The following is a 24,081-nucleotide window of genomic DNA, read 5'->3' on the forward strand; positions in this document are numbered from 1 at the left end:
GCGGTGAGTCTGGGCTGTCATGTGAAAGGCTGGAACAGTTCGACCAGGAAATCTCAGCTTGTTGATAGAGCTACAGTTTAACTGCCCACCATCTGGAAGCACATAAGTTGTATTTAGTGTTTAGGCCTAGTATTTAGGAAAAAAGGTTTTAATTTGTGCGCCATGGCTTCTCTATTCAAGAAGAAGACAGTCGACGGTAAGTTTGTTTTCCACTGCTAGTAGGCTTGTAACAAAGTAACAAAGTTGTTTGAATTGGTGAGAGCCAGTCCGCCACCAACGAACATAGATAGACCTGCCTACTGAACGAGCCAGTTCAACTGTTTTACCAGTTCACCTGATACCAGTTTGAAAAGTGAAGATGCATGTTTATGTTACGAAATCAACAATGACATTGGTCAACGTGGAATCCTCTCAAGTTAGATTGTGTCACAGTCTGAAACTATACAAATACTATTCCACTTGTCTGTTTATCAGGTGAAAGTTGCTTGTTAAGTTAAAACCGGTGTCACAATTTATGACCATCGTGTAACTGGTGTGAACAGTGTAGTTGCATTAGGCTAAGTTAGTACATTGTTACATTGATTTGATGATGCTGCCTAGTATGTTCAAGGGTTACTTTGTAACTTACCTGCTGACTGCAACAGATTAATTCCATGATGAACAGCATCTAGCAGTGTAAGTCCTGTAAGAAAGCTTTGTTCAGGTTTAGACGGAGCTAGTGAGAGAATAATGTGATCCAGAGATACTGGTGTAGAATTATTGTTACTTCACTCTGTTCAGTAAAAGACAGATGGATAAAAATAAGGTTTATCACACTGTCTACTCGATCCATTCCCTCTACTCTCTAAAAGTTACATATCGGAATATTATTTTTTACTATATGTCGTATCGTTTTGACAATATCGCAATATTATTTTTGCGCCAGTTGGCTGTACTTGCACCAAAACTCCAGTATTTTTCCTTCATAGCTTGTTCTCCATCTTTCTAAATTAGGCACCAAAGTATCTTGATAATATCATATGGTGAGGTCCCTGGCAATTCCCAGCAATGATCATGTCAAGATTTCCATTAGGCTATGTTTGACTGTAAAACACTTCTCAGTTTTCCTGTCTCATAGAGTAGTCAAACATGACGCAAGGGGAAACAAAAAGTCATCAGTCAACCCTGAAGTGTGTGTGAGTTCAGGCTGCCTGTAAAGATAACACAGTACATGCCATGCAGATTTTTGCTGCTGCTGATACTTAGAAAATGTAGCAATATGTTGATAGGATTGATTTTCAGGTCTCTCTTTAAAAATATATTTGTATCTCAATGTGCCTAACCTCGATATAGAAAATAATAGGAAGAAATGTCTCCATCTTATCGTGTATTTCCTTGAGCCATTGGAATACTGTGCCTAATGCCTATCAGTCAAAATGTATTGGTCTTACAGGGTCAGAATGCAACAGAACCCTTCCAATATATAATAAATACATTACATCTAAATCACTAACTTTATTAAACAGAAACCTATTGTAAGTTTCTATATAATCCATTTTAAGTTTCTACCTAATTCAATATTAATAAGCTCTTCCATGACCACGGTCTCATTGATGGAGAATCAATATTCACTTACTGTGATTGTGCTGTACCTTTACTCAAGGCCAGATAGTTGATAGGATATCTCAGCATCTCTATCCCCTCTCTCATTCTTTCTCTCTCCTCTCTCTCTGGGCGTGGGGTGCCAAGGTTGCCCAGTGTCGAGAAGCGGTGGTATCCCGTGGTAGGGCGTGCGGGGTGCGATGGCGGGCAGAGAATAGCTGGTGGAGTTTTGTAGACGATACCCCACCCTCTTTTAGACGTTGTCGTTACGTCACCCTGTACGTAGGTACTACTCTTCGCTCTCACAAGTGGTCCAGCTCTCTCTCTCTCTGGAGTTTTTTGGGTGACGAGGGCACCATTGGTACCTATGGCAAGGATTCTCACTAATTTCAGTTCATTTTTTTCAACATGTTTTACTTTAGGGTAATTTTGTAAGATTTTGGGAGCCTGCTATTCTGCAACAACATTTATCTGCAAAAATGTTACTGCAGTATTCTTTTGGGGGGGAAGTATATATATATTCTTCACTTTCCTAATGCATTTTCCTCTAAAAGCTTGACATGCTTTACAACAACACAACTTTCACTGCTGCATGCTTCAGTTTGGACTTCCACTGCAGGAATTACCTGAACATTAAACAAATGCTTTCCTACTATTTAAAAAAATGTTTTATTTATACCTTTCTATAGTTTTGAGGAAAAACCTTCTTTTGAGGAAAGATAGCTAGTTTTCTGTTGAATATTTAGCGTTTTGATCCAGCAATGAAACAGAGGGTCAATTTAGAGGTTGTGTTAGAGGTTGTTGGTAGCGCTTCTAGTACCCTCTCCACTGTAGAGAGAATCTCTGGGAGTCCTCTCACTCTAGTGAAGGAGTCCAGTGCAATGGTTTAGTGTATCAGCTGGTGGAGTGCCCTAGCGCACTATATGTGTCTGCGGTAACCTTAGAGCTAATAGCAGTGTAGTGGGGGCCATGTCCTCTACCCAAATACAGGAGCTGGGACGGCTGGGACACATTCACAGCAGGGTGTGTGAGAGAGAGAATGTGTAGGACAGTAAGTGTGCCTTTGCCTACAGACATGCCTGGTCTCAGGGACTGCTCTTCAACCAAACTCATAATCCACAGCAGGGTGTGTGTCTTATATTTGGGACTGCTGCTGTATGACTATCTCTTCATGCATGCCTTCACTTATCCACTTAATTTCATGCTTGTGCCTATATTGTCCCTTTTGATGTTACACTTCAAGTTTTTTTTATCCTGCCTTAAAACGTGGATTCTTATTTATTTATTTTTGTTACATTATTGCTGTTGTATGTATGAAGTCAGGAGCCTGGTGTATTTTTATTGGAAACCCTTGAAACAAGACGCATCACATAGTTTACCCTGCCTATATTTCTAAAAGTATAAATAATATGGTATTAAGGAATGTTTTTAGTCTGGGTCTATCTGAAGTATGAATTATCTCAATAAGAGTTCAATCCTGAGCTCTTTTTAGTGTTGGTCCCTCTGTACATTAAGAAAGAACCCAGTTTTATCGTGTACAGTTGAGTCTGGTATTTGGAGCATAGTGTGTGTGTCGGACTGTGTTACACACGCTGTGTCAGGGTAATGGGTAGTGTGTGAGGCAGGGATGGCTTAGAGTCCAGGCTCAGCCCTGTGAATGAGGAATGTCCAGAGCTATTGTCCCTGTCTATCTACCCGTGTGAACAGAATGTTACTCTGCTTCTATAGCTTTACAGAAAGCCCAATGCCCAGCATAACTGTATGTATGTATGTAATAAAAAAACAAAAAAACAGTTTGATTCAATAACTGTGTATGTTCGTAGGGTAAATGTTTTTCTAATTTCTCTCTCTCTCTCTCTCTCTCTCTCTCTCTCTCTCTCTCTCTCTCTCTCTCTCTCTCTCTCTCTCTCTCTCTCTCTCTCTCTCTCTCTCTCTCTCTCTCTCTCTCTCTCTCTCTCTCTCTCTCAGACATTATAAAGGAACAGACTAAGGAGCTTCGAGGTACTCAGAGACAGATCGCTAGAGACAGAGCTGCTCTGGAGAAACAAGAGAAACAAATGGTGAGACCCCCTCCCCCCACACCCTATGAAGTGCTGTAGGATGGCGGCAGGTTTTAGTTTCTCAGTACAACCTTTTCCTTAGATTATTGCTGATTGCATCAAATGTGTGTAAATGACTGTAGGCAAATCTGGCTCCATCCTACCCCCTACCTCCACTCACATCCCTTTCCTGCTCTGTCTGTCTGGCCTAAAGGATGCTTAGCTAACGACTGGGATAGAAAAACAGATTTGGACAGGTAGAATAGCTACAGGGGAAAGAGGAGGTAGAACACGTCCACACACACACACACACACACACACACACACACACACACACACACACACACACTGAGTCACCATAGGGCTGTGTGAACAGCAGAATAGAACATTTCCCACTATATCAGAAGGATGAATGGAAGAGTGGTCTCTCTGTTGTAAACATCACCCAGGCCATAATTACCTTCCCAGGGACCAGCTTTTTATTACTCATTACTATTTATCTTAATTAATCTAGTTTTTATCTTTGTTGTTGGTCTGAAAAAAAAGCTATTCTCTAAGAAGAGAAAGTGACCTATATTACAATTTAGCATAAATGCATTTGTGACAGACACATTTGTGTCTGTTAACGCTTCCTCTTCTGGGGCTGCTGTAGTTGCTATGGGAGACTCATTATTATTATTATTATTATTAGACTCTTAACACAGAGACTACTGGGGCTTTCAGCACATTTGGAGAATAACATTTTTTTTCTTCAACAAGATATCTATATTATTCAGCAAAGTGTATGTACTGGCATGGATCCAGGGATAGCCCATGATTTGAATTTATAGCCACTTTATTCTATAGAACAACTTGGTTCATTATTCAGATGAAAAATAGCATGTTTTGTCACCTCTATCTAGCTGAAATATTGTCCTGGTCAAGTGAACATTAGATCAGTCTGTCTCTATGTACATTGTTATGTGATAGCATCATTTATCTGTCAGTTGTATCTCTCTCTCTCTCTCTCTCTCACTCTCTCTCTCTCTCTCTCTCTCTCTCTCTCTCTCTCTCTCTCTCTCTCTCTCTCTCTCTCTCTCTCTCTCTCTCTCTCTCTCTCTCTCTCTCTCTCTCTCTCTCATGCAGATTGCTTTATTGGCATGAAATACAATTTGTAGATATTGCCAAAGCAGTATAGTGGTACAGCATTTCAGTAAATATAGTACAATGCAATGAGGATAATGAAACACAGTTCATTTCAGTAGTAATACTAATTATAGTACATACAGTAGGAGATACACCACATGGATTCGGTCATATGTAGCAACATTTGAAATTGTGTTTTTTTTACATTGGATAAAAGTAGAAACTCAGAGCTATAAAATTGTATATCATACACTGCAGTTGAGGAACAATGGTAAAGTAATTATTCTTTGAATGTTGACAAACATTTAACCCCACTTGTGAGAAAATGGCCCATAAAAGTTTTGGTACACCTACTGGAGACCTCTTCTTTGTCTACACCCATTCAGCATAGTTCACACCCTCTTAAGCCTTAGCCCCACCCATCTCTTTAAGGATTCACATGTGAGGCCATGTGCTAGTCAGAGTAAATAGGTAGTGTAGTAAACAATCAAAGATTTCAAGATTAAAAGTAGTAGCAAAAAGTAGTAGTAAAAATACACTTTATCTAGTCCTTGGGCTATATCCTAATCTGACTTTGGTGCAGGTCATGTTGTTCTTCACATTACCGTCTCTGGTAAACACACTATATCAAATTAAATCTACGTTTATTTGTTACATGCACAGGATACAGAAAGTGTAAACGGTACAGTGAAATGGTTACTTGCATAGTAGTCTTGTGTTTAGAAATGTAGCTGGCTAGCTATCTTAACAATGAACCATAATCCCAACTCATAATGCCATGCACCATGCATGCATTTGCAGGTAGCTAAAGCTAACCAATGATGTTCAATGTTAGCTAGCTAACAATAGGCTATAACTAGCAATGCAAATGGATTTCTGAGATACAAATAATATTACTACACAGATCATACACGTACTGTTAGCTAGCGAGCCAGCCAGCTAACATTAGCTAGCTAACAGTACGCTTTAACTTGCAATGAAAACACCTTTGTGACAAAATTAGCTAGACTCTTACCCGTATACATGGATGAACGCATCTCCCTCTGTCATGGATGCCATGGTTACCCTTAGTTTGAAGATGTAATCTGGAGACAGGTGTTTTATACAGCAGCCTCCTGTGTTCTCTTTTCGACTCTCTCCACATTTGGGAATCATCTCTCTGGTTCCAACTGGCATTCCACTGATTTCAAAACTCGCTCATCTTCTTCCGAGACAACAACACTGTTGATCGCTGTTTCTTCTGATGACAGTGATGGGGGAAGACTACAATGTCTGGTTCAATTAAAATGTTTTTTCCTAAATCAGGGATTTCCTCATCGTCTGATTCATTTGCAGAGTCGGAGAGAGTCAGCATGGCACGATCGTCCTCCAGAAAGTAGTCCATCATGACTTTTTCCCACTGATTTTTGTCGATAGGGCTATTAACCTCAGGGCAGCAATGCTACACTTATAAAATAAGCCGCGGTAGAAAGGATTATCTACACATACTGAGCAGCTCATGTTATAGACAGAAGCATGCTACATGGCAGACCAATCCGAACTCCTCTCCCGGCATGTCCAGCCCATCCATTATCTCAGCCAATCATGGCTAGCGGGAAGGTTCCTGTATTTTTCCGTGGCTAAACCAACTAGGCTCGTAATTTAACAATTGTATTCGTATTTAAAGATGGCATACAAGTTTGTTATTAAGGCACATGAAAGTTCACATGTTCGCGAAGGCATTTCTGCCAAAAAATGCTTTTTGATTTAAAAAAAACGTTAAAATGCCACTCCTGTGAAGTAGTGACGTGCGACATACTCCTAGTTACTTGAAACGGGTCACATATAATTGTGTCTACAGGTACAACACTACTGCTGTTGTATTGTGTAATCTTTGGTCGATACATTTAATTAAATAAAAATAAGATAAAGAAAGAATGGCTGATAAATAAATAAACATCAAAATGTATGTGGATGATGGTTTCACTATGTATTATTTGTAAGTTATATACAATGTAAATACTTCATGGAATTAATGGTAATGGGATGTCCCTCAGGCTTTGGCAATCATATACATATCTGACAGTAATATTTACGGTTTCTCCCTCACCCAGAATAATTTCCAGCTTTATGTTATTAGTAAATGCACAGAAGTTGGGAATTGATTGAGACTTTCTTGAAAAAAATATTATCTTATTTGGAAGTATTTCTCACAGTAGAGGAAAAAGTGCATCTGTCTCTACCTCCCCTGTCATGCAGTGACCACATAGACTATCTTCTTTGGGTAACCATGTCTTTTTGTGTCTCCCTGTTTCTATAGCCAATTGGTGGTCACTGAGCCTTTATTTGGTCAGGATCTGACTCTGTTTTGTGTTTCTGACAGAGTAGAGATATTCTGCCCATTTGTATTATCTTTCGAGGGCCAAATAGCAATTTAGTTTATTCTGTGTTTTTGTTTTGTTTTCCCAATTTGTCAAATAGGAGGTTTTTCATTTCTGTAACAACTTGATTGATTTCCTTGTGTGTTTGGATAATAGGGGGTTTAGTGTTTTTAACAGCTGACATAGGGGACTCTTATTTTTTTCAGGGTTCAGTTCTTGGGTTTCCAGTGCTTTGAATTGTAAGAATGTTTTGGGGCATAATTTCAAATGGTGCCAACATTTGTTCTTTTCTTTATATTTACAAATGAAGGGAATCGTCTGATTTCCGCTCTGCATGTATTATTTGGTACTTTCTTTTGAAAATGTAGGATGATTCTGCAGAATTCTATATGTAGATTTTGTATTGGGTTTTTCTCCCAATGCTTATAATCGTAATTACAGGTTGGACCCCAAACCTCGCTTCCATATAGTGCAATTGGTAAAATTACACAATTGAATATTTTGCAGAGTTAAATGCTTTGCGGCCTTTTTCTTTAGTGCATTCACTGCCAGACCAAATCCACCAGAGGCACAGCTTTTTTGTCCCGGGTAGTTGTACCATTGGGCATGTTCAACCATGGTATTTCTTAATCAGCTGCTCTGATTTCTGGCCTTTTTCTGGAAAATCACAACTTTGGTTTTCTGAAAGTTGATATTGATTGCCCAGTTGATGCTGTATTCCCAAAGAATGTAAAAATTTTCCTGTAGACCTTGCTCTGTTGGTGACAGTAGGACAAGGTCATCTGTGCCACTCGTCATCCCAGCCTAGATCACTGTTACATATTTCAATGTAATTTTGCTTTATGGCAGATAGCAAATAGAAGCATCATTATTCTTACATTTTCTGTCTATTCTAATCATGAATCTGTTTAGCAGGCAGAGACAGACGGCACCTGTTTGTTTGTCTAAGGGGTAATGTAATGGAAATCTGCCTACTCAGCTGTTTAGCAGAGCGCTCTACCTAAGGAGGAGACTGGATCTGCTGAACAATCATCTCCTTCACTCAGCTCTTCTCCACTCTACATAGCACTGATCATCCTAATGACAGTTTAACCCGCACTACATACTGACAGAGAGAAGGGGTGAAGGGATGGGAGGATTATTCCTGTAAACAACTGTAATAATGATCATTAATAAATGATTGTTTTGAGGACTGGCTCTTCAGAACAAACACATAAACACAGACACACAGGGCTGCAGATGCAACTGTACTGTTTCCCAGGGGACATAGCTTTACAGCCTTGCAGTGTGTGTTCCCTCAGGCTGAGAGGCTGTTTTACCAAAGCTAAGAAAGGCTGCTAGCTCTCAGGTGTTTAGACCATCGACAAATCACAGTATTTACACTGTTTATACTCTAACAGGGCTCCCTGGGGAAACTGATGTGTATGTGTTGTATATTTGAATGTATATGTAGTAATGTACAGTATGTGTCTATATGAGTGTAGTGAAGTTGGCCGTTTACAGCCGAATGCAAAGCCAGTCAGAAGCTCCCCCTTGCTAATCCCCCTATTCCTCCCCTCCCCTGTAGGAGATTGAGATCAAGAAGATGGCTAAGTCTGGGAACCGCGAGGCGTGTAAGATCCTGGCCAAGCAGCTGGTACAGCTGAGGAAGCAGAAGAACAGGACATACGCCGTCAGTTCAAAGGTCACCTCCATGTCCACACAGACCAAGGTCATGAACTCTCAGATGAAGATGGCTGGCGCCATGTCTTCTACGGCTAAGGTAAAGAGCACCACACACATGCGTGCATTCACACACACACATTTTAGATGTTGGGCCTCCAAAAGTCAGACATGTTTTTATTGTATTGTAGCTCCAAACACACATATCTGTGTAAATGTGGCCAAAAGCAGACCGACTAACCCAGTTAAAACATTAAAACAGCTTCTCCAAAACAGCAGAGTTCACAGGATTCCTCTCCTCTCTTCATCTCTGAGTGTGTGTGAGAATTAGTGTGTCTATATATCCTGTCATCCCCTCAGGATGTGAATGTTTGTCTGATTGGGTGGAGATTCTCATTTCACCCTCTTCCATCCTATACCTGTTCACAGCTCAGAGACACAGATCAGATGACATCCTTACACATCTTAGTTGTTATCAATTAAGTAATGTATCTGGTAATGTATAAAGTAGCATATCTAATTAGCCCAGTTATAGGACTATTAGCCCATTATGTTTAGCGCTTTGAATGTGAACTAGTTACAGTCGGCAAGTATTTATTCAAGAAATTCAGAACTAAGAACAGATATAGCCCCTGGTTCACCCCAGACTTGACTGCCCTTGACCAGCACAAAAACATCCTGTGGCGTACTGCATTAGCATTGAACAGCCCCCGCGATATGCAACTTTTCAGGGAAGTCAGCAACCAATATACACAATCAGTTAGGAAAGCAAAGGCTAGCTTTTTCAAACGGAAATGTGCATCCTGTAGCACTAACTCCAAAAAGTTTTGGGACACTATAAAGTCCATGGAGAATAAGAGCGCCTTCTCCAAGCTGCCCACTGCACTGAGGCTAGAAAACACTGTCACCACCGATAAAACTACGATAATCGAGAATTTCAACAAGCATTTTGCTACGGCTGGCCATGCTTTCCACCTGGCTACCCCTACCCCGGCCACCAGCTCTGCACCCTCCGCTGCAACTTGCCCATGCCCCCCCCATGCTTCTCCTTCACCTAAATTCAGATAGCTGATGTTCTGAAAGAGCTGCAAAATATGGACCCCTACAAATCAGCTGGGCTAGACAATCTGGACCCTTTCTTTCTAAAATTAGCTGCCGAAATTGTCGCAACCCCTATTACTAGCCTGTTCAACCTCTCTTTCGTATCGTCTGAGATTGGAAAGCTGCCACGGTCATCCCCCTCTTCAAAGGGGGTGACACTCTAGATCCAAACTGTTACAGACCTATATCCATCCTGCCCTGCCTTTCGAAAGTATTTGAAAGCCAAGTTAACAGATCACCGACCATTTCGAATCCCACCGTACCTTCTCCGCTATGCAATCTGGTTTCCGAGCTGGTCATGGGTGCACCTCAGCCACGCTCAAGGTCCTAAATTATATTATAACCGCGATTGATGAAAGACAGTACTGTGCAGCCGTCTTCATCGACCTGGCAAAGGCTTTCGACTCTGTCAATCACCGCATTCTTATTGGCAGGCTAAATAGCCTTGGTTTCTCAAATGACTGCCTCGCCTGGTTCACCAACTACTTCTCAGATGGAGTTCAATGTGTCAAAACGGAGGGCCTGTTGTCTGGACCTCTGGCAGTCTCTATGGGGTGCCACAGGGTTCAATTCTCGGGCCGACTCTATTCTCTGTGTATATCAATGATGTCGCTCTTGCTGCTGGTGACTCTTAGATCCACCTCTACGCAGACGACACCATTTTGTATACATCTGGCCCTTCATTGGACACTGTGTTAACAAACCTCCAAACGAGCTTCAATGCCATACAACACTCCTTCCGTAGCCTCCAATTGCTCTTAAACGCTAGTAAAACTAAATGCATGCTCTTCAATCGAACGCTGCTTGCACCCGCCCGCCCGCCCGACTAGAATCACTACTCTCGGCGGGTCTGACTTAGAATATGTGGACAACTACAAATACCTAGGTGTCTGGTTAGACTGTAAACTCTCCTTCCAGACTCACATTAAGCATCTCCAATCCAAAGTTAAATCTAGAATCTGCATCTTATTTCGCAACAAAGCCTCCTTCACTCATGCTGCCCTCGTAAAACGGACTATCCTACCGATCCTTGACTTCGGCGATGGCATATACAAAATAGCCTCCAACACTCTACTCAGCAAATTGGATGTAGTCTATCACAGTGCCATCCGTTTTGTCACCAAAGTCCCATATACTACCCACCATTGTGTCCTGTATGCTCTCGTTGGCTGGCCCTCACTACATATTCGTCGCCAAACCCAGTGGCTCCAGGTCATCTATAAATCACTGCTAGGCAAATCCCCGCCTTATCTTAGCTCATTGGTCACCATAGCAACACCCACCCGTAGTATGCGTTCCAGCAGGTATATCTCACTGGTCATCACCAAAGCCAACACCTCCTTTGGCCGCCATTCCTTCCAGTTCTCTGCTGCCAATGACAGGAAAGAACTGAAAAATCTCTGAAGCTGGAGACTCTTATCTCCCTCACTAACTTTAAGCATCAGTTGTCAGAGCAGCTTACCGATCACTGCACCTGTACACAGGCCATCTTTAATTAGCCCACCCAACTACCTCATCCCCATATTGTTATTTATTTGGCTCATTTGCACCCCAGTATCTCTATTTGCACATCATCTTCTGCACATCTATCACTCCATTGTTAATACTAAATTGTAATTATTTTGCACTATGGCCTATTTATTGCCTTACCTCCATAACTTACTAAATTTGCACACACTGTATATAGATGTTCTATTTTTCTATTGTGTTGTTGACTGTACGTTTTTGTTTATCCCATATGTAACTCTGTGTTGTTGTTGTTTTTTATCGCACTGCTTTGCTTTATCTTGGCCAGGTCGCAGTTGTAAATGAGAACTTGTTCTCAACTGGCCTACCTGGTTAAATAAAGGTGAAAAAAAAAAAATATATATATTCATGTATTAATGATCAATCTGTTTCTAATCAGAGCGTTGTCTCTGTGTGTGGTAGTTAATTAGTCATGATCGGGATGTCTGATTGGCTGGTAGGAAACAGAGAGGTCTAATTCTGTGAAACCTATCTGTAACAGAAAAATGTATGTGTTTAGGGAGGACCGCTCCTTTGTGTGTTACCAGGCTGAGCTGGCAGAGAGTAGCTGAATGTGTGCATTGTGTACCTACCCCACTATGACTCCTGCTACTCTGGGATAAGGCTTCAGTCTGGAGGGAAAACATTAAAGTCTCCCCAAAACAATGGGTCTGCAGAGAGACCCACTAACAACAGGGACACACTTGAAAAAAGTTTGAGAGCAATATACAAATGACATCTAATTAGATGTGGCGTGTGCTGCTCATTTGGCTGTTTTTGGCTCCGGCGTGAAACTAGGCCATGGCTGATAACACACAGGAAGAAGAGGCAGAATCCCTCTGCGTGTTGATGATGCGCATACATGCTCTGGGAGTTGTGTATTGTGTCTGTGTAATATAACAGTTTTGGTGGTGTAAGTCTTGTGTGTCTGTATGTTTGTCCAGACGATGCAGGCGGTGAACAAGAAGATGGATCCTCAGAAGACCCTCCAGACCATGCAGGACTTCCAGAAGGAGAACATGAAGATGGGCATGACAGAGGACATGAGTAAGACCTGCTGTCATTGGCTCCCTAGCCTAAAAGTTTAACATTTAAAAGATGCACAATAGTAACGGACCAAAAAAAACTGTCAAAGTCCGAACCAAAAAGCCCATACAGATCAATGTGTTAGCCTAGTGGTTCAATGACCTTTTAACGGTAAACTGACTAGTACCTCTGTTTGTCTATCTGCCTCTCTTTTTCTCTGTCTGCCCCCTTTCCCCCTCTACCCCTCTCTCTCTCTCCCTCCCTCCCTTGCTTCCTCCAGTCAACAATACATTAGATGAGATATTTGAGGAGTCAGGAGACGAGGAAGAATCTCAGGACATTGTGAACCAGGTTCTGGACGAGATCGGCATTGAGATCTCTGGAAAGGTAAGACATACTGCCCTATGCCATTCCCAAGTCACTTCTCCCTATAAGCAGTCCTCTGGAAAGGTAAGACATAGTCCTGTACCATCTCAAAGCCCCCCCCCCCCGGTCTGGATGCTTTGAGGTGTAGCAGACATATAGACAGACAATAGGAGGAGAGCGGGATAGCCCTTAGCCTGCCTGTCTTAATGGGAAGATAGCCTGTAGACCAGTGTTTCCCAACTCCAGTCCTCGAGTATCCAACAGTAGGGCCGGGACGATACCAGTATTACGATACTCGTTAGTATCGTGGCAAGGAAACAAAACACAAAGTGGATTTAACTTCTTTAGGAAAACAGCCCTAATGTTGTAAACATTATGTTGTCATCCAGAGTCACATTTATTTATTTTCCAACCTAAAGCACACAATATTTTACATACAGCAGGTTTTTAAAGGACCAAAGAGTTCTGTCTGCCTCGTGTTTTCATTTTTGTCATGTAAAAAATATTGCGATACTGGTATCGTCATAGCCCTACCAACAGCACACATTTTTGTTGTAGCCCCGGACAAACTCACCTGATTCAACTTATTGAGGGCTTGATGTTTAGTTGACAAGTTGAATCAAGTGTGTTTGTCCGGAGCTACAACAACAATGTGTGCAGTTGGGGGTACTGGAAGACTGGAGTTGGGAAACACTGCTGTAGACTGTGCCTGTCGCCTGCCTGCCTGTCTTTATGGGAAGATTGCGTGAAGGCCCCTAGTGGGTTTGTGGGGGAACTGCAGTGGGGTTGCCAAAATTCAAATAAAAATACATGTGTGTTTTTGTGTGTGTGTGTGTGTGTGTGTGTGTGTGTGTGTGTGTGTGTGTGTATGAGTACAGATTATTGTATGGGATAATATACAAACGGTTTTGAGAAAGATTTAAAAAACATTTTGAGTAGATGTATTTATTGGTTTATATTAATTTAGATAAGAGATGAATGCAATGAATTAAAGGTTAGTTGTTGATGTAAAAATCTAAATGTACAGATTTTAAGGTTGTGTCATTAGATTTGGTTGAGGTAGCGAGAAATTCATGGGGGGAAAAAATGGGGTCCCCGCTGAAAAAGTTTGAATACCACTGCTGTAGACTGCCTGTAGCCTGCCTGTCTTTATTGGATGGCAGCCTGTTACTGTAGCCTGCCTGTCTTTATGGGATGACAGTCTGTGTCTCCTGAGTGGCGCAGTGGTCTAAGGCACTGCATCGCAGTGCTAACTGTGCCACTAGAGATCCTGGTTCGAATCTAGGCTCTGTCGCAGCCGGCCGCGACCGGGAGACTCGTGGGCGGCGCACAATTGGCCCAGCGTCGTCTAGGGTAAGGGAGGGAATGGCCGGCAGGGATGTAGCTCAGTTGATAGAGCATGGTGTTTGCAACGCCAGGGTTGTGGGTTCGTTTCCCACGGGGGGCCAGTATTAAAAAAAATATATGTGTTCACTAACTGTAAGTCGCTCTGGATAAGAGCGTCTGCTAAATGACTAAAATGTAATGTAATGTAGTCTGTGCCTGTAGCCTGCCTGTCTTTATGGGATGATAGCCTATACCAGGGGTGTCAAACTCATTCCACTGAGGGCCGAGTGTCTGCAGGTTTTTGTTTTTTTCTTTCAATTAAGACCTAGACAACCAGGTGAAGGGAGTTTCTTACTAATTAGTGACCTTAATTCATCCATCAAGTACAAGGGTGGAGCGAAAACCTGCAGACACTCGGCCCTCCGTGGAATGAGTTTGACACGTGCTGTAGACTGTGCCTGTAGACTACCTGTGTGGTGATAAATGAGAGGCAGTTACAGTGACTGTCGATCTGGCAGAGAACCCACTCCCCCTGGGGGACAGCATGTGTTACTATACCACTGCTCTCTATGCAGAAGGGCTACTGTGTGTTGTAAGCCCAGTGCCAGTGTTAACCTGTTGTAATGTGTGTCGTAAGCCCAGTGCCAGTGTTAACCTGTTGTAATGTGTGTTGTAAGCCCAGTGCCAGTGTTAACCTGTTGTAATGTGTGTCGTAAGCCCAGTGCCAGTGTTAACCTGTTGTAATGTGTGTTGTAAGCCCAGTGCCAGTGTTAACCTGTTGTAATGTGTGTCGTAAGCCCAGTGCCAGTGTTAACCTGTTGTAATGTGTGTTGTAAGCCCAGTGCCAGTGTTAACCTGTTGTAATGTGTGTGTTGTAAGCCCAGTGCCAGTGTTAACCTGTTGTAATGTGTGTGTGTTGTAAGCCCAGTGCCAGTGTTAACCTGTTGTAATGTGTGTGTTGTAAGCCCAGTGCCAGTGTTAACCTGTTGTAATGTGTGTCGTAAGCCCAGTGCCAGTGTTAACCTGTTGTAATGTGTGTGTTGTAAGCCCAGTGCCAGTGTTAACCTGTTGTAATGTGTGTCGTAAGCCCAGTGCCAGTGTTAACCTGTTGTAATGTGTGTGTCGTAAGCCCAGTGCCAGTGTTAACCTGTTGTAATGTGTGTGTGTTGTAAGCCCAGTGCCAGTGTTAACCTGTTGTAATGTGTGTGTTGTAAGCCCAGTGCCAGTGTTAACCTGTTGTAATGTGTGTGTGTTGTAAGCCCAGTGCCAGTGTTAACCTGTTGTAATGTGTGTGTTGTAAGCCCAGTGCCAGTGTTAACCTGTTGTAATGTGTGTGTCGTAAGCCCAGTGCCAGTGTTAACCTGTTGTAATGTGTGTGTTGTAAGCCCAGTGCCAGTGTTAACCTGTTGTAATGTGTGTGTCGTAAGCCCAGTGCCAGTGTTAACCTGTTGTAATGTGTGTGTCGTAAGCCCAGTGCCAGTGTTAACCTGTTGTAATGTGTGTGTCGTAAGCCCAGTGCCAGTGTTAACCTGTTGTAATGTGTGTGTCGTAAGCCCAGTGCCAGTGTTAACCTGTTGTAATGTGTGTGTCGTAAGCCCACTGCCAGTGTTAACCTGTTGTAATGTGTGTGTCGTAAGCCCAGTGCCAGTGTTAACCTGTTGTAATGTGTGTGTCGTAAGCCCAGTGCCAGTGTTAACCTGTTGTAATGTGTGTGTCGTAAGCCCAGTGCCAGTGTTAACCTGTTGTAATGTGTGTGTTGTAAGCCCAGTGCCAGTGTTAACCTGTTGTAATGTATGTGTGTTTCAGATGGTGAGAGCCCCAGCAGCAGGGAAGAGTCTCCTTACTGCTTCTCCTAAACGGAAAACGCAGATCTCTGACGACGAGATAGAGAGACAGCTCCGAGCCCTGGGAGTGGACTGACACACACACATACACACACACACAATCTGCTGCAGCAGGCAGCCTGCTGAAGGGGTAGCCTTCATTATGTACTTACAGACGGTTGACTCTGGAAAAGTGACCTCAATGTTCACGTTATATTTTGTGCATGGCTTCTCCATTAGTCCTGGGAGTACCAATCCTGTGGGAGGATGATAAAGTCATAGAAATAGAATGAAGTAATGATGATTGTTCTCTGTGCTCTCACATTTTTAGGTACAGTACTATAGACGCTGGTGATGTCAGACTACTGACAATGTGTCTGTCTAGTTCCACTGACATTAACTCTAGGAGCTACTGACAATACTGACATTAACCCCAACGAGTAGGGTAAGGACTTTTTCAATAATAAAAATGTTGCTTGAGAATCTATGGAATTAGCAGGATCAAACTGGATACGAGTTACGTACAGAGATTCAGTTTAAAACAAAAACGTGTGAAATAATAATCTAATGCTAATTCAAACTAATAATCATTAACATGATATATCAAAGAATGGTTCAGTTGAATTGCCTGTTATGTGCCACTGAGTTGTTCTCTAATTTGAAGATATTGTCTGTGTTTTAGTTGATCTCTGTGTCCTGTCTTTCTGAAGTGGGATTGAACCAGCAGTCTCTCTGTCCTCCTCATCTCTCTCTTTATCTTGGCTGCTGTGCAGTTAATATATCTGTTGTTAGAGCTGTTTGTTTAAACCACACACACACACATTCTAGAGTGGACAAGGAGTTTGTGAAGATTACACTGATCGTTTTGTCTTCCTGACGCTCTCTCTCTCTGTTTCACTCCACCATGCTGTAAGAGCAGGTTAGGAGACAATGACGTATTGTGCAATGTCAGCTAAACAGCATTTCATGCATCCTAGAATGTTCCCTCTCATGGTTCTCTTGTGGTTTTCTAATGTCTACTAGTATATCACTGTATAGTAAAATAATGATCTTAATGATTGTTACTGGAAAACATTGACTGGCTCACTATCGTTACATCAATTTCTTTTCAACTTGATCTTTGGTGTAATTCGCCATACAGGAAATGTAAATGAATGAAGGTTGTTGTCACACTTTTTATCCACCATGTATGTCAACTACTGTATGTATCCTCTGTATCTGTACAGTTCTACTGTTTAGGGTTGATTACTTTTATAATGAATAAAATGGCTTAATGAACAAAAACAATTATGTTTTATTGTCACTAACACCGGATAGGTGCAGTGAAATGTGTTGTTTTACGAGCTGCTGCTAAACAATGACCTCCTTCACATCATTGGTGTTTTTATTCCGTTTTGAAGAGGACAGCCACATTAGAAGCATGGAGACCCAGAGCAGTAACGACACACTCCAGAGGACACACTCAAGGGCTGGAGTCAATTTGAATTTAAGGGGAGTCAATTCAGGAAGGGATTTTAACTAGAGATCCTGGTTCGAATCCAGGCTCTGTCGTAGCCGGCCGCGACCGGGAGACCCATGGGGCGGCGCACAATTGGCCCAGCGTCGTCCAGGGTAGGGGAGGGAATGGCCGGCAGGGGATGTAGCTCAGTTGGTAGAGCATGGCGTTTGCAACGCCAGGGTTGTGGGTTCGATAAAATAATGTATGTGCTAACTGTAAGTCGCTCTGGATAAGAGCGTCTGCTAAATGACTAAAATGTAAAATGTTAATGTAAATGTTAATTGAAAATAAAAAAATGGAAAAACTTTTGAAAGAAATAGCTTCTGCTCAGTTTATTTAGATGTCATTGAAAATAGATGCTGTTTTTTCAAATTTTGAATTATTTAAGTTTACTTCCTGAATTGACTGCCTTCAATTGGAATTGACCCCAGCCCTGACACACTCACACAGCTTTGTCCCGCTGGAGAGCGCAGCCATATAAACCACAGGCTGTGAATTAGCATATAGAGCTCATTATGTAGGGTTCCTCAGCATCAGTAGTCCCACAGTGCATCCCACCCTTTCTCAGACCACAGAGCATGCTCCCTTCTTATTTTAGCCTTATTTCATGTATGTCCCATTGAGATTACTCTGTCTACAGTCCCAGTACATCCCAATGAAGACATGGGAGAGTGAATGGATCCTGGGGGAAGGGGCTATGGAGATTCATTCAGTGATTCCTCCACCAGAGAGCTATAAGACAGGAGCCACTCTACAGTTACAGTGGGGAAAAAAGTATTTAGTCAGCCACCAATTGTGCAAGTTCTCCCACTTAAAAAGATGAGAGAGGCCTGTAATTTTCATCATAGGTACACGTCAACTATGACAGACAAAATGAGATTATTTTTTCCAGAAAATCACATTGTAGGATTTTTAATGAATTTATTTGCAAATTATGGTGGAAAATAAGTATTTGGTCAATAACAAAAGTTTCTCAATACTTTGTTATATACCCTTTGTTGGCAATGACACAGGTCAAACGTTTTCTGTAAGTCTTCACAAGGTTTTCACACACTGTTGCTGATATTTTGGCCCATTCCTCCATGCAGATCTCCTCTAGAGCAGTGATGTTTTGGGGCTGTCGCTGGGCAACACGGACTTTCAACTCCCTCCAAAGATTTTCTATGGGGTTGAGATCTGGAGACTGGCTAGGCCACTCCAGGAGCTTGAAATGCTTCTTACGAAGCCACTCCTTCGTTGCCCGGGCGGTGTGTTTGGGATCATTGTCATGCTGAAAGACCCAGCCACGTTTCATCTTCAATGCTCTTGATGATGGAAGGAGGTTTTCACTCAAAATCTCACGATACATGGCCTCATTCATTCTTTCCTTTACACGGATCAGTCGTCCTGGTCCCTTTGCAGAAAAACAGCCCCAAAGCATGATGTTTCCACCCCCATGCTTCACAGTAGGTATGGTGTTCTTTGGATGCAACTCAGGATTCTTTGTCCTCCAAACACGACGAGTTGAGTTTTTACCAAAAAGTTCTATTTTGGTTTCATCTGACCATATGACATTCTCCCAATCCTCTTCTGGATCATCCAAATGCACTCTAGCAAACTTCAGATGGGCCTGGACATGTACTGGCTTAAGCAGGGGGACACGTCTGGCACTGCAGGATTTGAGTCCCTGGCGGCGTAGTGTGTTACTGATGGTAGGCTTTGTTACTTTGGTCCCAGCTCTCTGCAGGTCATTCACTAGGTCCCCCCGTGTGGTTCTGGGATTTTTGCTCACCGTTCTTGTGATCATTTTGACCCCATGGGGTGAGATCTTGCGTGGAGCCCCAGATCGAGGGAGATTATCAGTGGTCTTGTGTGTCTTCCATTTCCTAATAATTGCTCCCACAGTTGATTTCTTCAAACCAAGCTGCTTACCTATTGCAGATTCAGTCTTCCCAGCCTGGTGCAGGTCTACAATTTTGTTTCTGGTGTCCTTTGACAGCTCTTTGGTCTTGGCCATAGTGGAGTTTGGAGTGTGACTGTTTGAGGTTGTGGACAGGTGTCTTTTATACTGATAACAAGTCCAAACAGCTGCCATTAATACAGGTAACGAGTGGAGGACAGAGGAGCCTCTTAAAGAAGAAGTTACAGGTCTGTGAGAGCCAGAAATCTTGCTAGTTTGTAGGTGACCAAATACTTATTTTCCACCATAATTTGCAAATAAATTCATTAAAAATCCTACAATGTGATTTTCTGGAATTTTTTTTCTCAATTTGTCTGTCATAGTTGACGTGTACCTATGATGAAAATTACAGGCCTCTCTCATCTTTTTAAGTGTGAGAACTTGCACAATTGGTGGCTGACTAAATACGTTTTTCCCCCACTGTATAATGCCTGAGTGAGTCTTGCACAGTATGTACATGTTGACAAGTGGGCTGGATGTTTGTATTCACAGAAACACATCAAGACATCAGTGAATATGAAAAATGTCACAGTCATACAGTGCTGGGTGCATGTGTATTTGTCTGACACAGCTCCCTCTTATTAGGCTCTCGGAAACACCAACTGCTTAATAAATTAATGAACAAATCATTACATTAAATGCATGTCAGTGCACAATCCATGAATTAATTAATTGCATCTCTGATAAATTAGATTTTTAATTAAATCATATTACAACTTTTTTCTCTTTTTTATTTTTATATATCAACCCTGTACTGAATGATTGATTGTAAGACAATGACAGGCACTTCTGGCCTGCTTTTGAGCCCAGCTCTACACTGATGCTGCAGTATAATGTCTCCAGTATGCTACAGGGACACAGGTGCTTGTCTATCCATCACTTAAATCGGCTCCTGTCCTCTCCACACTGTTGGTTTGTATGTATTTATTCATGGAAAACACATCAAGAAATCAGTAAGTATGAAAAATGACACATGTACTGGGACAGTGCGTTTTGATTTCTTACATATCAAAATGTCTGAGAATGTCTATATAGTTCTCTCTCTGGGTTGAAGATGTCTCCAACTTGAAAACACATCTGTCAATAAATTAATGTTCACATACATAGTCATTCAGTTTTATATATTACATTTCAGATAACTAGATCATGATAAAGACACATGGGAATGTATTACTATCATGTGTTTATACAACGACCAGACATGGAATCATAAATTGTTATACTGTGATTTAGGCACTTCTGGGAGAAATAGTAGTAGGCTGCAGGTACTTCAAGAACAATATGCTTTTGGTCCAATTAAAGAATGAGGTCACACCAGAACTCAAGTAATTTTTGGCATTATGGGACAGATAGGGGTTAGGGTTATCTATAGGTAGGACTGTCCTTGGTCAGGTAGGAGCTGTGGTGAAGGCTGGTCTTGACCCGTTTCTCTCGTTGCCGACGGTTACAGAACCAGACCCGGACCACCTCCTTCTCCAGGTGTAGCCCCTCGGCCATACGGACGATCTCCTGAGATGAGGGCTTGATCTTCTCCCCGAAACTACGCTCCAATGCCTCCTTAGCCCCCAGACTACAGGAGGAGAGGGATGCAGTGTATAAAGAGGGAGAAAGTATTTGATCAAACATATTTCAAGTATCTCTGTAATTGTAATGTGTTTTATGTATTTAAAAAAAAAAAAATTGTCATTTAGCAGACGCTCTTATCTAGAGCGACTTACAGTTAGTGAGTGCATACATTGATGCAGAAGAGAAAATTGCGAGGGTAGTTACCTGATAGTGGTTCTTCGTTTCCTCTTACGCTCATTCATGCCCATTTTCTCATTAAACAGAGCTGTGGAAAGAACAACATTAAGGCCACATCATTAGTCATTCATGGCTGTCCCTCTCTCCCAGGGTAAGATCATGGTTGTCCACTCACCCCCGGCCTGCTCTGCTTCATCCAGCCACTTGGCCAGGATGGCCTTTAGCGTGCAGGCATTCTTGAAGCTTAGCTGCAGGTTCTCAAAGCGACAGATGGTTGTCTGGCTGAACTCTGAGCCATGCACCGCAGCCAGAGCCTCTCCAACGTTAGTTTGGGTGTACCCTTTCAAACAGAACACACACACACACACACACACACACACACACACACACACACACACACACACACACAGTCAGCCATTACATTATGGTGAGCATGTGTAACTGTTTTAAACAGGTCAGGACAGACAGACAGTAGCTATCTAACTCACCCAGTTTGATCCTGCGGAGTTTGAAGTCGTTTGCAAACTTCTCCAGCTCTCGTATCTGAGGTGAGTCCATGTCGGGGGGGTCGTCTGGGGGCCGGCTCCTATGGCGGAGGTCCTTGGTGCCCCCCAGGGGCGGCTCCTCAGACAGCACGGCTGGGGGCAGGGGGGGGAAACTGTGGCTCAGAGAGCACGACCCCCCACCCAAACCATGCTCTGGAAACTTATACAGACAAGGGGCCAATGAACCTAAATAGATAGAGAAACATCAACTGTGACACCAGCTAAATCCACTAGAGGGGAGTCTAGCTTTTTTAATGGTGTGCTGTGTGTGTGTGCATATGTGTGTGTGTACCTTGCAGTGTGTTTGCTCCGTTGACCATGTTTGGGTGCGGGACGCTGCAGGTCTGGAGGATTCTGGTCTGAGATATACTGGCAGACAGCATCTCCTGAGCTAGGGAGGAAACCATCATCATCATCAGCAGCATCGTCATCATCATCATCATCATCATCATCACCATCATCATCACTGACCTGCCATCATGCCATAAGTGGTCTGTTGGTTGCTGTAGTGACAGGGTGTGACGGGGTAGTGCAGGCCGGGGGGACCGTTGCTAAGGGCGTTGCCGAGGGTGGAGGTGGAGAGGTGCATGTGGGAACGCTTGGATGACTGGAGGAGAGACAGACCTGATGGAACTGGAGAGAGGTAGAGGGGAGGGAGAGAGACCTTAGATCAGTTTAGACAAGGCTTTTTGCTGTACCCATGTCATTGTCCATGGGTGCACCTGTTTGTGAAAGAAACTGCATTGAGTGATAGCAATAGAATGGTGGTTGATTTACATTCTTTGTTGTAGAAGCTGTAGTGTTGAATTAGTTATAGTGTGGGTTCCTTTCCAATGACGATGGACAGAACATTTGATCTCAGTCAGCAGGTGTCGTGTTCTTCTGTGAAGTCTTTTCTCATGGTGAATGTGGACTGTTAATTTAGCTCTCAAACTGGACAGGCTAATAACACTCCTACTGTCCTCCATACCACAGTAATAATAATCTACAGACACACCAGGGAGAGACTGTGAATCTTATAAGAAACTGTGCAGACATTACTGTTCAGATGCATCTTCAGCTGTAGAGTAAGACGTGTTTGTGTACGTGTGGGCGTGTAATAATAATAATAATAATTTGGTGGTGCTATTTCATGTGTTTTTTACATATCCCAACTCTCCCTGAGACCCCCTTCGGAGAGTCAAGTCACAGCCAGGGTCTGCCAACGGCGACCCTGGAGCAGTTTGGGTTAAGTGCCTTGCTCAAGGACTCATCGACCGATTTTTCACCTTGTCTGCTCAGGGATTCAAACTAGAAACCTTTCAGTTACTTGCCCAACGCTCTAAACGCTAGGCTACCTGCTACCTGTGCGTGTGTGTGCGCATTCGCATGCCAGTGTGGGGGTGTGAGTTAATACATTTCTGTCAGTCTGCAGCCCGGATGGCAAAGTGGGGGTCACACAAACCGCGTCAGTGATGACACCCCACCTACGCTCTCTACACACACACACACAACTCTATCCTCCTCTGTGGAATCTCTCCAAGGCCAAGAGCTGGAGATATTCTATCTACAAACATCTAAGAGAGATCTTCACGGTTCTACAGGGTTCAGCTATAATAACTCTGCTAATATCCACCCACACACACACAGCAAAAAGACAGCCTTCAACACAGTTACACCACAGAGAACATGACCCAGCACAACTGTTAGAAGACTGGAAATGGTTTAGAGGGATAGAAAGAATGCGTTATCAGAGGTTAAGGCTCAGAGGTTATGGGTTAGGGTGAGAGGTTACCTGTGGACACCATGTTGTGAGTGTGTGTGGAGGCGGAGGAGGGCAGGCAGTCGGCAGCGGAGGCGTGGTGCATGAGGAGGGGCAGGGAGTCGCCTGCCAGGGTGGTGAAGGAGTCCGCGCTGAACGCCTGGCACGACATCACGATGATCTTACGACCTCCTTCTCACTTGGACAGGATCAGGTAGATTGACCTGCTCTGCTCTTCTCTGCTCTCCTCTCCTCTTAGCTGTTCTCAGGTAGACACTCAGGTGCTGACTTCTTGTAGTTTCTGCCCTGGACAGGTAAAAGCTGCTGTGTTTGGCTGGTCCCCGTCTCCTTCTAGCAACACAGGTCTACGCAGGTCTGCTTCCCATGTGTCTGTCACCTGGCCAGTATCTGCTCTGTGTTCCTCCCTGGCCTCCCTGTGAGCCCACCTGAGTGACGCCCCACCTGTCTACTGCAGGTATTTATACCCTGCCCTTCTCTGCCCCCCCACCACCGCCACCTCATCCATGTTAATGCCCCCCACCCAACCCCCCATAGCTCTGGTTGTATCTGACCCTCTGCCTCCAGCCGTCCAGCCAGTACAGGGAAAAGCCTGGATTAGTAGCAGAGAGAAATGGGTAACTTAATCTTCTCTCTACCTGGGTCTCTTTGGGTCCCGCCCTCTCTCTCTCAATCGCTTTAT

General features: G+C 43.1%; 2 protein-coding genes across 2 annotated transcripts; one reads left to right on the forward strand and one right to left on the reverse strand.

Annotated features, from left to right (window-relative positions):
- Positions 1-3: 3 nt before the first annotated feature.
- On the forward strand, positions 4-17,202 carry LOC121571730 (charged multivesicular body protein 2b). The gene is made up of 6 exons (XM_041883375.2): positions 4-196; positions 3,550-3,641; positions 8,673-8,867; positions 12,319-12,421; positions 12,681-12,787; positions 15,899-17,202. Exons 1-6 carry the CDS (start codon positions 163-165, stop codon positions 16,010-16,012), a joined length of 645 nt encoding a protein of 214 aa, XP_041739309.1. The 5' UTR covers positions 4-162; the 3' UTR covers positions 16,013-17,202.
- A 2,975-nt stretch (positions 17,203-20,177) lies between these two features.
- pou1f1 (POU class 1 homeobox 1) lies at positions 20,178-23,810 on the reverse strand. Its single transcript, XM_041884870.2, has 7 exons — positions 23,415-23,810; positions 22,112-22,273; positions 21,933-22,031; positions 21,584-21,826; positions 21,271-21,435; positions 21,123-21,183; positions 20,178-20,922 (listed from the first exon to the last, which is right to left on the reverse strand). The coding sequence occupies exons 1-7, from the start codon at positions 23,551-23,553 to the stop codon at positions 20,715-20,717; spliced, it is 1,077 nt and encodes a 358-aa protein (XP_041740804.1). The 5' UTR covers positions 23,554-23,810; the 3' UTR covers positions 20,178-20,714.
- Between the last annotated feature and the right edge of the window lie 271 nt (positions 23,811-24,081).

The sequence above is a fragment of the Coregonus clupeaformis genome, chromosome 29, assembly GCF_020615455.1.
Source record: "Coregonus clupeaformis isolate EN_2021a chromosome 29, ASM2061545v1, whole genome shotgun sequence".
Taxonomy (NCBI): Eukaryota; Metazoa; Chordata; class Actinopteri; order Salmoniformes; family Salmonidae; genus Coregonus; species Coregonus clupeaformis.